The sequence below is a fragment of the Delphinapterus leucas genome, chromosome 16, assembly GCF_059928025.1.
Source record: "Delphinapterus leucas isolate spDelLeu-1000000601 "Yukka" chromosome 16, BTC_Dleu_Yukka2, whole genome shotgun sequence".
In the NCBI taxonomy this organism is placed as follows: Eukaryota; Metazoa; Chordata; class Mammalia; order Artiodactyla; family Monodontidae; genus Delphinapterus; species Delphinapterus leucas.
The window spans coordinates 25413929-25428786 of NC_143144.1; the positions used below are offsets into that span (position 1 = coordinate 25413929).

The window sequence follows — 14858 nt, forward strand, 5'->3', positions numbered from 1 at the left end:
TTTGTTTCTGTTTTTTCTATTTTCTTTTGCTCTACCCAGGTACGTGGGGAGTTTCTTGCCTTTTGGGAGGTCTGAGGTCTTCTGCTAGCGTTCAGTAGGTGTTCTATAGGAGTTGTTCCACATGTACATGTATTTCTGATGTATTTGTGGGGAGGAAGGCAATCTCCATGTCTCACTCCTCCACCATCTTGAAGGTCTCCTTCCCATGAGAGATTCTTGCTTCTACTGTCAGTAACAGAGAGGAGGGTGGCTGACTCAGTCCCATGTCCACCTTGACCCAGGCAGTGTGTGGCCCTTCTGTGGCTCCTTCACACAAAGAGGAGTGAGGGACAGCCGTTGCCTGGACTGGAATCAGCTTAGTGGTGCTTCACCCCAACCAAGTCAGAGACGGGACCAGAGATCTAGACACAGAATCCCCGATCCACGACCAGGACTGGACGTTATAAAGAGGTCGGTTTCTGTGTCACATGATGGTTCATGGTTAGAACCTTCTTCCTTCTGTGTAGAACAGCTGCCTTTGGAGGTAATGAGTTCTCTGTCTCTGGGAGAGCTCAAGCAGAGGCTGGAAGATTCTTTGGTAGGTTTTATTCATTCATTCATTTATCCATCTAATCACCCATCCAATATTTTTCAAGGATCAAACTTATGTTAGGTGCTGGACTAGTTGATTCAACTGTGAATAAGATAGAAATGGCCCTTGGCCTCATGGCACTGTGATGGGGAAATAATGAGGACTGTGGGAGCAGGGTACGGGGGGCCATGACCTAGACCTGCAAGCCAGGGAAGACTTCCCAGAGGAAGCCACCTTTGAAGCTGAAGCCTGGAAGCCGAGGAGGACTTAGTCCGGGTAGAGGAGAAAACTTCCAGAAAGAGGAGGCAGCACATGTGAAGAGCTAGAGAGAGCGTGGCCGACAGAGGAATGAACATGCTCAGTGAGGCAGGGCTTGGGCGGTGGGCGGGGTAGGGGCGGGAACGGCAGAGTTGAGAGTAAGGTCAGCGTGTGAATCACACTAGGGGCTTTGGACTGTATCCCAAGAGCCACAGGGAACCAATGAAGAGTTTCAAGCGAGGCAATGATGTGGTCAGATGTGCATCTTAGCTGGTTTCCCCAGAGACAGACCTCAAGACAGGCATTTGCAAACAGGTAGTTTATGTGGGAGGTGATTCCAGATAATACCAGTAGGGAAGTGGGGAATTGAGACAGGGAAGGGAGACAGCCAAGAGAGCACTTGGGGTCAAGCAGGTCACCATTGTGGGTACTGGAGCTTAACCCTGTTGGGAAACTCTGGGAGCCACTGCAGAATATGCCCCTCAGAGTTACCCCCCACCGCCCAGGTGGAGGGAGCTGGGCTATTTATACACCACTTCCCATTAGCCATCGGTTGAGGGCTCTTCTGGGCTGGGTCGGGCATGGACACTGTTCCCCAGCACTTCTGGCCTCCCCGTAGGACCCTCAGGCAGAGATGGAGGGCCAGCATGGAGCGGGGCTGAGGGGGTACGGGGAGGGTGCCAGCACCACTGTGGCTGTGAGTTGGAGGGACAGTGAGGGGGAGACAGGAGCCTAGTGATCAGTGAGGAGGCCACAGGAAGACTCGTCCAACCAAGAGATGTTGATGGCCTGGGCCAGAGAGGCTGTGGTTATGAGCAGAAGAGGCTGAACTGGCTGGCCTTGGTGACGGATGTGGGGGAACAAAGATCACTGCAGAGAGGACTCACAGCCTATCAAAGCTGCAAGGGGCCCCCTACACCTCCCCCCAGGCTCTCTACCCCCCCCAGACTGCTGTCCTCCAGCAGATCCAACGCTCACACATGTCAGAGACACTGACGCCGCCGCCACAGCAGCTGGGGGCCGCACCTCGGAGACCACGAAGTGTGTTTGAAGGGAGATGAAGGAGCTGTGGCAACTGCTTAAAAAACAAAAACCGGGCTGTTGTCAACCCCAGCCCGAAGTCTTGGAAGAGATCACTTGGGCGGGGAGAGAGAGAGAGGAAAAAACAAGCAATCCAGCCCAGCCCGCAGCCTGAGTGCCACCCTGCTCCCTGAATCTCCTCCGGGCCCACATCATCCCATCAGACACAGGCCACAAGAAGACAGATGCTCTGCATGGCTTGTTCACTGGCGCCAGGACCTGGTTGACAGAAGGTGATCGGTAACCATCGGTGAATGATGGAACCCACGAAAGGTCCCTGCCCTTCTGTGCTCCGTGCCCTGGGGAGGGAAGTGCTGGTGGCAATTGAATGGTGGCCGCCAGGGTGGGGTGGGAGGATGGTTGGGAAAGGGGATGGGGGTGTTGAAGCAGCAAGGGGAAAGGTGGAATGGTGTCATCACCAGCGTTATTAGTTGCCAGAAATAGAAGCCAAGTCTGGATGAAATAAGTAGAAAAATAATTCAGCCCTAACCAGTGACGCATGGGAAGTGCTGTATGGATGCCCAGCTCCCTCCATCCCAGCTGGGATAACTCTTCATTGGCTCTGGTTGCCCATATGGTGATTTGCTGGATAAAGCCCCTTTTATGGGTCACTTCCCCTCTCCCCTAGTGGGCTTCCTGGGGTCGCTTCCAACATGATTACCTGTACTCTAATCTGGTCTCAGACTCAGCTTCTGAAGGGACCCCGTGCCCGGGCAGCTGCATCTGACTGGCAGGTCCAGTCACATGTCATTTCCTAGTTGCAGGGGAGGTTGGAGAAGCAAGAATAGGGCATTTTCAGCTTCTGAGGGCAGGTGGCTCTGCTTCCCACCAGACTCATTGGTGCTATGTCATCAGCACCCCTATAGGAAGCTGTCCTAATCTGTTCAGGCTGCTAGAACAAAATACTCCAAACTGGTGGTTCTTTTTTGTTCTGTTTTGTTTTGTTTTTTTTTTTTGCGGTACGTGGGCCTCTCACTGCTGTGGCCTCTCCCATTGCGGAGCACAGGCTCCGGACGCGCAGGCTCAGCGGCCACGGCTCACGGGCCCAGCCGCTCCGCGGCATGTGGGATCCTCCCGGACCGGGGCACGAACCCGTGTCCCCTGCATTAGCAGGTGGACTCTCAACCACTGCGCCACCAGGGAAGCCCCAAAATGCGTGGTTTTTAAACAACAGAAATTTATTTCTTATAGTTCTAGAGGCTGGAAGTCCAAGATCAAGGTGCTGGCAGATTCAGTGGGCCTGCTTTCTGGTTCATAGAAGGCATTTTCTCACTGTGTCCTCACATAGGGGAAGGGACCAGGGATCTCTCTGGGGCCTCTTTTATAAGGGCAGTAACCTACATTATGAGGGCACCACCCTCATGACCTAATCACCTCCAAAGGCCTCACCTCCTAACACAATCACCCTGAGGATTACTATTTCAATATATGAATTGTGGGGAGACACGAACATTTAGACCACAGCCTAAATGGCATGTTCAAATTATGGTAATTTGAGGAGGGTTTTTATTTATTTATTTTTATAAAGAGCCTGTTTACAAAGGTGTAGGGGGCTGTAGAGAAGCAGAAGGGGTAGTACAATAGCTCGGGATTAGTAGTGGTGAAGTGGTTACCATCCCTAGGTCTGAAGGGATGAGAGGAGGGAGCAGTGGCTGGAACCCAGAAAGAGAGAGACATGCAGAGACTTCCCAGAGAGGAGCAGTGATACAGGGACACAGTCAACCCAAGGCCACCTCACTGAGAGGCACTGAGGGGAGTCCATGGCCTGTCACTGTGCTCTCCCCTTCTCCCTTCCTCCCATATCATGCTCACTGACAGGCGGGCTCAGATCGGCCAGCCTCGGGGCCAGAGCTGGGTGGAGCAGGGTACGGATGAGACCTGAGGGCAGATGGAAGACACCAGGCACAGCAGGGAACATCCCGAACAAACAAGGGGCCCCAAGTGTGGCGAAATGTCAGCGAAATGTCAATGAAAATACCTCGTTAGGGCTGAGAGCTCCATAGCTGCCCCTCAACATCAGCCATTCCTTTTCCTCGGTAATACCACCCATTTCCCCCAAGGGCCCTCCTGTCGGGGTCCCACTGGTCTCTCCAGAGCTGTGCTCAGAGTGGAGTGCCCACGACTCACGGAGACCTGGCTCGGTCACTAACCTCGGCAACCACGGTCAAATCCCTTCTGAGCCTCAGTTTCCTTAAATGCAAAACCAGGAGGGTTAAGCAGATGAACTTCCAGGACTGCTTCTGTAGCACTGACCTTCTAGAAAGGCTCATGGCCCCCTTCCAAACAGTCCTGGGAAGGGAGTAAAACACGGATTGTCCTTTTGGGGAAACCAAGGCTCAGGGAGACTTGCTGGAGGTCACTGACCACGTGGGGACTAGAACAAGCCTGCCATCTCTTGTCAGAGTTGTTTCCGGAGCCAGGCCTGCCCTGGCCCTGCTTTCCTTGAGGGTACGGCCCATACCCGTGTTTATTTTCAATGAGTGCAGCAGGCAGCATGAAGCTGTGTGATTTCTCTTGTGCTCTTGTTTGTGCATGTGGCTGTGAAGGGAAAGGTGTAAGAACGGTGGTTTCAACCAGGCTTCTAGAGCTTGGCAATCCCCCCGCCCAACTTGGGGATTCAGGGTCAGTGCAATGTCACTGCTGGGCTTTTGAGCCTATGGGTCCACGCGGACCTCAAAGGGCTTAATTTATAGGGAGTTTCAAAGAGAGTCAGGAGGGCTGTGTCAGCAACTCTGAACCCCACTGACAACGGCCCTTCACAGCCGAATCCTACCAGGTCTAGGAGGCTACCCTGAATCTTGCCACCCACCCCATGGGCCTGTGTTCTGAGGCCTGTGTCCCAGGCACATGAAACAAGGACCAGTTCATTTTATATCACAGCCTGAGGCTCTGGGGATTCCTGCATGCCAAGCCCAGGAGGCCCTCAGACGCTACCTGGTTGAAACCACTGCCTTCTCTCCTCGAACTGTGGGACAGGGGAGAGCTGTTAGTCTGCCAGATGGGTTCTGCTGAAATTAGAGTTTCCAAACTGGTTGCTCCGGATCAGTCATGGCCTGCATACATGTCCTCTTTGGTTTGTACTGTGCTTGCCCATATAGGTTTATTTTTACAAAGTGAAATGAATTGCCAACACTTATAAGTCACGCTGGGATTTCTGGTTACTTTAAGAAATTAGAAAACCTGGCAGCACTGGGCTCACATTCCTGCCTGGGAATGTTTGGCTGGTGCAGAGCTGTCCATCCCCCCACCCCCTCCCTGGATAAGACGTGCCCTTTGGTTCACCAGAATCCTCACCATTCCCTCTTGTTTCTCAGCTCAGAGCTGAATGCCCATTGGCATTGATCACTGTTTATGCTGCTGTTACTCAAATCAGAGAGTTAGGAGGAAAGTAAAATATTTTGGGTCCCCCCATTTCCAGCCAAAGTGGAAAAATAGTTTATTTACATTATTTGCCTACCCCTGGGGTCAACCACCCATTCTGTTGGGTAGGGTTGCTAATGTAGAAGTTTATCTCCAAGGCTGTGTTTGGTCTCCATCCTCTCCTCTGCCACAACCAACACCATCACGCTCACCGTCACATCACATTTATTGGTCCTCTGTCAGGCTGTGTACACAATGAGACAGGTCAAAAGAGCTCTGGATTTGTCTGAGAGGCAAAGCTTGGTGGGCAAAGGAAACAGAGCAAACAGAGCAGCTGGGGCCAAAGGGGTTAGATCTAATATGATGAAGAATTCACCACGCTAGAAGAGGGGTTGTAAGGGAATGGTACAAATGACACCAGGCAGCCTGGTGGGAACAGCCTCCTGGCCTTCTGCCCGGCTCCTGACCTGAGCTGGGACCTGTGTAGCAGTGGCCCAACTCCAGCTCATTTCTGGGGCTTGAGAATATCAAAGAGCTAAGGTAGTTTGGACAGGGTGACTCAGGGCTGGCCTGTAAATTCAGCCACCTCACTGAAAAAAAAAAAGCCTCAGTTTTCCAACTGTCTAATGGGGATATGGAGATAGGTCCTCTGGGTCCCTTCGTGAGACCCCTCCAATTCGGCACACTGGTCCTCTCAGGGCCCACTGCTCTCACCACACTGGCCCACTCCGGTTTCCTGGACGCTCCCCCAGAAGCCCTTGGGGGGCATACTCCAGGCATGTCCCCCCTGCCAGGTGAGGCAAGCACTTAGCGTGGTAGGAGAATCTCAGGTGACCGTGCTTCAGATGGCACTTCACCTCGTGTGAGCCAGACTTTGGAGTCTTGTCACAGGTACCGAGAAGGTCATCGTCCCAGCCATAGTCTGCATCCCAGACCTGCACCCTCAGGGGGCCCCCTGTGGTCAGAACCACATCCCCGAAGTCCAGCCGTGTCATCCACCTGGGGTCGTTATTGTTCCGCACTGTGTCGGTCCTCAGCTCCTGGCCGCCGAAGAAGACCTTCAGGTAGGCGTCCGTGGCAGTGGTCCAGTCTCCCCACAGACCCGTCGCCACGAAGTTCATGACCTCCAGGCGGGCCAGGCCCCTCTTCCTGGGACAGCAGTCCTGGTTGGTGGCCGCCGAGCCATGGCACAGGCACTGGCACGGGTCCTTAGGGTTCTTGCGCTGCCCCGGGGGGCACGGGCGGCTGCAGTCCCTCCAGCGTGCCCTGTCCGTCACGTACTTGCTCACAGCCTGCCTGAGCGCCTCCCGCCGCGGGTCATGGCTGTCCAGGAGCACGTGGAGAGGCTCTAGCGTGTAGTCCACCAGGCCGGGGCTGTCCTGCAATGAGCTCACCCAGGCTGAGAACTGCTCGGGCCCAGCCTGGTTCCCGAACAGCAGGTCGTGCATGGACGTGTGGTGGCCGCCAACGACCTCAGAACAGCGTTCCTGGTAGGCCTGGTGGAAGGAGGTCCCCATCTTGTGCTGTTTCTTCTTCTCCTCACACGCCTTGAATGCCGACGAGGCACTGGCGTGGCTTCTTATGCTGACCTCGGCCTCGACGGCCAGGCAGTCCTCAACCTCCTGGGCCGTGAGCCCTTCCAGGGCCAGCTCGCAGGTGCGCAGGGCGGTGAGGGCCGAGATGCGGCCTCCCAGCTCCATGGACCGGATGAAGTGGGTGCCATAGCTGGAGATGAGCCTCCGGTAGTCAGGCTCGGTGGAGATGTTGAAGTGGGGGGGCAGGGACTTGAGGGCCCTCTTGAACTCAGGGTGCAGTGGGGGAGTGTGCACCAGGTGGAAACTGAGGGGAGAGAAAAACATCAGGTGGACCCAGTGGTGGGTAGTGTTTTCCCCTGAATAACTCCTGTGAGATTGCCCAAGCTCCCATTAAATGGCGGAACTAGGACTTGGACCCAGGTGGCCTGGCTCCAAAGCTCAAGCTCTGAACCACCAAGCCAGCAGGGAAACCCCCCCTGCCCGTTGCCCCTTGGTGACCTAGGGACTTCGTATAGGTATTTTTGTCTCTCTTTTTCAAAAAAAGTTTTTTCTTTTCTTTTTCTTTTCTAATTTTACAAGTGATGGTGTGACACCGATGGTATCTCTCTGGCTTTGGAACCTAGTCCTGTGGCCTTTGTCTGTCTGTCCCCCGGGTTGGGCCTTGTATACCTGGGCTCCTGACAACTCTGGCCACGCAGGCAGGAGCGCCCTGTCTCACTGTGTGGGAAACATGGCCTCCCGTGAGAGAAGTCAGGGTGGGTGACTCTGGGTCCCATGCATTTCTTAGGGTGAGTAGGTCCCTGAGGGCTCAGGGCATGGCTGCTCTTGTTCAACCTGTAGCCCGAGTTCCTAGCACAGAGCTTGGCAAGGCAGAAATGAAGAGCGCTTGAACGGATGAAAGAGGCCCAGGGATAGGAGGGCCCCAGCCAGGCCTCCTGCCCGCAGGAAGCTAGCAATGCCCAGGGAAGTGGCGGTTGGGTGCTCAGTAGACCAGACTGGCACCACCTGGGGCTCTGAGCATAGCCTTGCTGGCTTGCCCTCCACCTGTTCTCTCCCTGGGTTCTTCCAGATCAGGGCCTCAGGGAAGGGGGTACATGAGAACCAAGACTGCCATCTCCTCCTGGCGGAAGCGGCCTCCAGCTCCCCACGCTGCCATTCCAGGGCTCCCAGACCACCCCGAGTTTCCCACGCCTTTTCCAAGTCCCGTCCACCCTCCACTCCCCCCACCCCGGCGCTCACCTGTAGAAGCGACACTCCACTGAGTCCAGGCTGAAGCGGTACTGGTCCTGGTGAGTCTTCTGGGCCGCGAAGTTGGCTTCCCGAGAGTGCGAGCCCGCCACGGTCACGTGCACGTTGCTGCTGGGCTTGGGAGTCACGTCCAGCCCCACCTGCCAGTCGTTACGGATGCTGTTGGCCGCCGCCCCAGCCACCTCCTCGGTGGAGCGACCCTCACCCTTGACCACTTTGCGGTTGCAGCCCGAGCCCTGGGTGCGCCAGTCAGTGAGCGCCAGGGGCAGTCGCTGGACGGCGCCCTGCTGCAGGGCGTTGCGGCAGAGGGTGCAGGTGCCGTCGGGCCGCAGGAAGCGCTGTGTGTCCACCGGGAAGGAGCCTGAGCGCCGGAGGCTGGTCACATCCACGCCCTCCCCTGCCAGCCAGGAGCCGGGCACGAACTTGAGGTTGCGCCGGCACTCAGAGCGTGCGGCCGTGTAGCAGGGGGCAGGGGTGGGCACGGGCAGAAGCAGGAGGAGGACGCTGGGGAGGAGCGCTCGGGAGGCCATGGAGCTGCGGAGACAGAGGGCAGAAGCTGTGGGCAGGGGCATGGAGGAGGGCCAACCCCTCCAACTGGAGCTTATCAGGCCTTATGGGATGGGGAGGGAATGAGATATCTCCTAAGTCATGGGATGTCAGAGCTGGCATGGCCTTTACAAACCTGGTCCACCCCCTACATTGTACAGATGGACCCAAAGAGGGGAGTGGACTTGCCCAAGGTCACACAGCCAGGAGGAGACCCTTGCTAGGATTTCACTATTTAAGGCCAAATGGGAATCCAGATGGATGGTTTTGTCCCCAGGACCACAGCTACTGCTGGTGGAGAGGGGGCTCTGCGTGCAGAGGAGGGGACGGAGAGTAGCCATAGAAGATTTGGGGAGGAATCTGGGGAATCTGGGAACTCTAGGGAAGCCTGGATTCTGGAGAGGTATTATTGTGGACCCAAGACCAAGCCATGCTTTCTTTCCCTACCTCACCTCTCTCATTATCTCCCCCCACCCCCATTAAGCCCTTAACAGAATTGGAAAAGAAATGAGGTTGTGCATCACCCTCATTCTCCCCATTTCCCCTTTGGGGCCTTCTCTCTGAGCTCATGGAAGAACATCAGCCTGAATTCTAGAATAAAAGCGGCCTATGCACCTGTGCCCCTAGATCCTGTGTGGGGAGGGGCCGTTCGGTTCGCTCGTCTCCCCTTTGGCATTCCCTGCCGCGCTCCTCGGGATTCTGGCCGCGTCTGCAAGCTGCCTACTGCCGACTCTCGGACAGTGCTTAGCTGAAAGGTTCTTCCTCACTTTGAGGCGGCTCTGAAGCTTCACTGGGCCTGCTTATGATCTGGAATCTCCTCTCTCTACCCCGTCCAGACTGAGCTCCTCAGAGGCCTCTCCACTCTGGCACCTGCCAGGGACGGACAGCAGCTTGTCTGAGGCCCGGGGGATTACGGAGAGCAGGAACTTCCCCTGTATCCCAGCTGGAACCTTCCGTGCCTTACCTAAAGGAGTGGCTTGAATGGTGGAATTCTAGGCAAAATGGCAGGCCCCAGGGAGGTAAATAGGAGAAGGGGAGTCTGCTGAAGGCCCTCCGATCATCTTGCTTAGGCAGCCAGCATAGTTCATAACCTTAGTCTAAAGAACTCAGTCTCCATCCTGACCCTCGTCATGTTATTTCCCGGGGAGCCCGTTTCCAGCTTTCTTAGTTTTAACTGTCAGCCTTTGAAGGGGCCTTAAAGACTGTGTACTCCAACCTCTTCATTTTGTATAAGAGAAAACTGAAGCCCAGGGTGGGCATGAGGCTGCCCAGCGAGTTAGTGACACGGCACAGTCTGGACCCGAGTCTTTTGCCTCATGGGCTACAGCATTTCCTCCTCCATCAGCCTCTTCCCCAGACAGAGCAGCCCTACTCTTGTGCCCCTCTGTCCCCACTCAGAGGCTCCCAGCCTCCCTGACCCCCTGCTTCCTCCCTACCTGGAGTCCTGTGTTGAGATGCTCCTACGAGAGAGACACCCTCTCTCCCCACGGGAGGCTCCTGAAATGGTGGTGCAGCCCCCCAGGCCACAGTTCACAGCTCATCACAGCTCATCACGCAGGCCACAGTTCACATCGCTTCTGCTTCCTGCCCCGCCCCCCAGCTCTAGTTATGGGTCCCCTTTGCTCTGCCCCGCCCTCCAGCACCCACCCTGCCCTCACCTTCTCATCCGGCCTGCTGACAGCCCTCAGGAAGCAAGCCGAGAGGGCCAGAGGCTCATCTGCCAAGCAGGGCATGGGAACCCCGGGGCCAACAGGTGAGGTTTAGTGGGTGGAGCAAGAACACAGGGGGCTGAGAGCTTTGAGATTCAGCTCTGGTGCTGATGACGGGCCGGCAGGGACAGCTTCCCTGCTTCTCCCCGCAGCATCGCACGTGTGGGCTGTCAGAGGCAGTACAGAGTAGGAGCTCGGGAGCCAGTCCGCCTGGACTTGGGCCAGCTCGGGTGCGCACTAACTGTGTGGCCTGATCAGCTTCTTTAGCCGCTCTGTGCCTCAGTTTCCTCATCTCCACCCCATGGGTTGTGAAGAACTGGGGAGTTTCTACGTGTGAAGTGCTCAGAACAGTGCCTGGCCCTCTGTGAGTGTTAAAGCACGTGACCATTCCCTCCTCCCAGGGCAGTGGGGAGAAAATAAATGTTGTTCACATCTGCTTGCCCACTTCCTGCCCACACTTGCACCCCAGCCCAGGCCAGGTTCTGGGCCCCAAACGCAGACCTCAGGACAGGGTCTCCTGTTCCTCACTTTGTGAGGGGAACCAGTGGCCGTGCCGGTCTCCAGCCTCCTCCCTAGCCCTGGTCTGTGATTGACCCCATAGTGCAGGTGGGCGGGCAGCTGTGCGACACTGCGGGGAAGAGAGACTTGGGTGAGGCCAGAGGCCTGGGGCCTTCTCCAACCTTTGTCTTACATGAGATTTCCATGGGTTGAGTGACTCACAGGACAACTTCTGGGGGGCAAAGTCATACTGGTCTGAGGTGGAGATAGCTGGGTAAGTGGGGAACCGTTCTTGTGAGTTTACCCTCTAACCACGTTAGCGACAGGAAGAAGTAGCCACAGGCCTCAGACCACATGTGACACCATGGGATGGCTCATCCCTTGAGTTTATGTCCCCCACTGTGTCCCCTGCTCTTACGGGAACTGGGGTTTAAACTGTCTTCTCGAAACCCAGCCCCATCTCCTCCCCACAATGTCCCCCTCCCTGTCCTAGAATTTGCGGCCTCCTGACCCCCTTCTAGCTCCCGCCCGCGGCCTAAGTCAGATATCCAGGCTGTGAGGAGTTTGGTTTTGACCGTGCTCAGAAGACCAGTTTGAGGGGCGTGGAACCCTGCAGAAAATCTGTAGGAAGAGAAAGGTGAGGTAGGGGAGACAGGTTCTAATCCCAGCTTCGATGCAAACTTGCCTTGTGACTCTTGGCAGTAGAGTTTTAACCCCTTTCTAGGTTCGTTTCCTCATCTATAAAACCAAAGGGAGGACTTTGGGATTTCTAAGGATCCTAATGCTGAAATGTGCATTTAGTAGTTTTCACTCGGCGTATGAAGTGGCGAATGTCCAAGAGATGCTGGTGGGGGGTGGTCCATGAAAGAGCAGTGATGACGTTGAAGTTTACAACTGCTGATTCTGGCCTGCGTAGCTGATGACAGCTGTCCTCTCCGACTGAAACTTAGCACATGAAATGTGTTTTAATCACGGTTTTTCCGCAGAGACGTAAGATGCAATTTTCCGACACCGTCTGTAGGGTTTATTATTAACAACTTTGTTGAGACATAGTTCACATGCCACACAATTCACCCGTTTAAAGTGTACAGTTCAGTGGGTTTTAGTATATTTGCAGAGTTGTGCTCAGTTTTAGAACGTTTTCATCACTCCCGCAAAGAAACCGGGTACCCGTTAGCAGTCACGCCTCCTTCCCCCGACACCAATCTACTTTCTGTCTCTATGGATTTTCCTGTTAATTGAATCATACAAGATGTGACTTTTTGTATCTGGCTTATTCCAAGTAACATAATATTGTCAAGGTTCATCCAAGCTGTAGTATGTATCAATACTGTATTCCTTCTATGGCCGAATAATATTCCATTGTATGGACATACCACATTTGTTTATCCATTTATCAGTTGATGGACATTTTGGTTGTTTTCACTTTCTGGCTATTGTGAATAATGCTGCTATGAACATTTGTGTACAAATTCTTTGTGTGTGCATATGTTTTCATTTCTCTTGGATCTATATGTAGGAGTGGAATTGGTGGGTCTACAGTAACTCTTTAGGAACTGTTTTCCTACGTGGCTGCATCGTTGTACATTGCCACCAGCAGTGCGTGAGGGTTCCAAGTTCTCCACATCCTTGTCATTATCTGACTTTTTGATTATAGCCATTCTTATGTGTGTGAAGTGTTGTCTCATTGTGGTTTTGATTTGATTCCCCAGTGGCTAATGATGTTGAGCATCTTTTCATTTGCTTATTGGTCACTTGTATATCTTTTTTGGAGCAATGTCTATTTGAGTCCTTTGCCCATTTTTGAATTGGGTTATTTGTCTTCTTATTATTGATTTATAATAGTTCTTTATTTCAGATTCTAGACCCTTATCAGGTATATGATTTGCAAATGTTTTCTCCTATTCTCTGAGTTGTTTTTTCACTCACTTGATGGTGTCCTTCGAAGCATGAATGATGTTAATTTTGATGAAGCCCAATTTATCTATTTTTTTCTTTTGTTGGTTATACTTTTAGTGTCCTATCTAAAAGTCTTTGCTTAACCCAAGGTCATGAAAAACCCTATATTTTCTTCTAAGAGTCTTATAGATAGCTCTTACATTTAGGCCTGTGATCTACTTGGCGTTTATATTGTGTATGGAAAGGGGTCCACCTTCATTCTTATGCACGTGGATATAGTTTTGATATATATTTTTTTGAGGTTACAAAATGTTTACTCTTGACAGAAAAGCTCCATGGATACTCCACACAGAATGCATGAGAAAGATACTGATCCTGAGGACATCTACTTATATAAACTATACCTGCTGCAAACACGAACTGTAATGAAAGGAAGGAGATCCTTTAACAAATCCTGTGTTTAGATTGTACTTACTGTGCATATTTTAGAGATCCAAAATGCAGTCCCAGGCGTTGTTCCCTTCGTCCTGTGATCACTCTTTGTTCCCTTTTCTTTACAGATTTGTGAAACTTTGGGATTCTTCCTCGCCCCTCAAATGAGTTATCCATAGTTATTCTTGAGTTATCACCTTCAGTCACATGAAATAAGTTGAAGAGTTTTTCCACTTTCTCCCTGCTGTGGCAGAGTTTGTAGAAGGCTCAGTTTTTGTAGTTGGGTAGATTTGTAACTGCAGGGTCCATGCCTTCAATAGCTCTGTTCAGGTTCTCCAGCTGTTTTTCTGGTATCGGTTTTGGCAAGTTACATTTTTCTATGAAACCTTCTTGTCTGTAAAATTTCACACTTGTGGTCATGAAGTTATTTACAACAGTCTCTCTCTTTCTCTTAAAAGTTTTTTTTTCTTAATCAGTAGTGATACCCCTTTTTTAGATTATAATTTTTATTATGGTTTTTCTCTTTTTTCCAGATCATTCTTGTTAAAGATTTTTATGTAGTTTTGTTACTTTTCTCAAAGAATCTGCTCTTGGCTTTATTCATCCTCTACATTGTACCATTATTTTCCATTTTGTTCATTTCATTCTTATATTTTTATTTCCTTCCTTTTTCCTGTATTCTTTGGGTTTCTTCTATTGTTCTTTTTCTAATGTCTTGAGATGAATCCTTAGTTCATTAACTTTCACTCTTCTTTTTTGAACTGATGTATAACTGACGTATAACATTATTATTAGTTTCTGGTGCACAACATAACAATTTGATGTTTGTATATATTGTGAAATTATTACTACAAAAAGTCTAGTTAACATCCATCACCTTACTTAGTTACAAAATCTTTTTTTTCACTTGTGGTGAGAACTTCAAAGATCTATTCTCTTAACAGCTTTCAGATATGCAATACAGAATGATTAACTGTAGTCACCATGCTGTAGATTACATCCCCATGACTTATTTGTGGCTGGAAGTCTGTACCTTTTGGCCTCCTTCACCCATCTCACTGACCCCCAACCCCTGCCAATTTGTTCTCTGTATTTATGAGTTTGGCTTTTAACGAGAAGAGTCCATCTATAAATAAGATCATATGGTATTTGTCTTTCTCTGTCTGACTTATTTCACTTACCATAACATCCTTAAGGTCCATCCATGCTGTTGCAAATGGCAAGATTTCCTTCTTCTTTATGGCTGAATAATAATTATAAATATATATATATATGTTTGTATATCTATCATCTATCTATAATTTTCTTAATTTTCTTTATCCATTCATCCATCAATGGACACTTAGGTTGTTTCTGTATCTTGGCTCTTGTAAATAATGCTGCAGTGAACATGGGGGTGCAGATACCTTTTCAAGTCAGTGTTTTTGTTTTCTTTGGACAAATACCCAGAAGTGGAATTACTGGATTAGACTTTCTTCTTTTTTAATGTAAGCATTTAAGCTTCTCCATTTCTCTAACAATCTTTCTAACTGCATCTCTAAAGTTTTGGTATGAAGTATTTTCATTATTGCCTAGTTTCTTCATATTTTCTAAATTTCCTTATGATTTTTCTTTGACCTGTGAGTTATTTTTTTTTAATTTTTATTTTTTGCGGTACGCGGGCCTCTCACTGTTGTGGCCTCTCCCGTTGCGGAGCACAGGCTCCGGACGCGCAGGCTCAGC

General features: G+C 51.4%; 1 protein-coding gene across 3 annotated transcripts; it reads right to left on the reverse strand.

The window, feature by feature from the left end:
* Positions 1-5477: 5477 nt before the first annotated feature.
* Positions 5478-10165, reverse strand: PRF1 (perforin 1). Of its 3 annotated transcripts, none has more exons than XM_022590802.2 (3): positions 10035-10165; positions 8044-8586; positions 5478-7108 (listed from the first exon to the last, which is right to left on the reverse strand). In XM_022590802.2, the coding sequence occupies exons 2-3, from the start codon at positions 8580-8582 to the stop codon at positions 5980-5982; spliced, it is 1668 nt and encodes a 555-aa protein (XP_022446510.1). In that variant the 5' UTR covers positions 8583-8586; positions 10035-10165; the 3' UTR covers positions 5478-5979. The 3 variants fall into 3 exon arrangements, with proteins under 3 accessions (XP_022446510.1, XP_022446511.1, XP_089753742.1); XM_022590803.3 differs by lacking the exon at positions 10035-10165 and adding an exon at positions 9214-9432; XM_089897616.1 differs by lacking the exon at positions 10035-10165 and having other exon boundaries at positions 8044-8639.
* Between the last annotated feature and the right edge of the window lie 4693 nt (positions 10166-14858).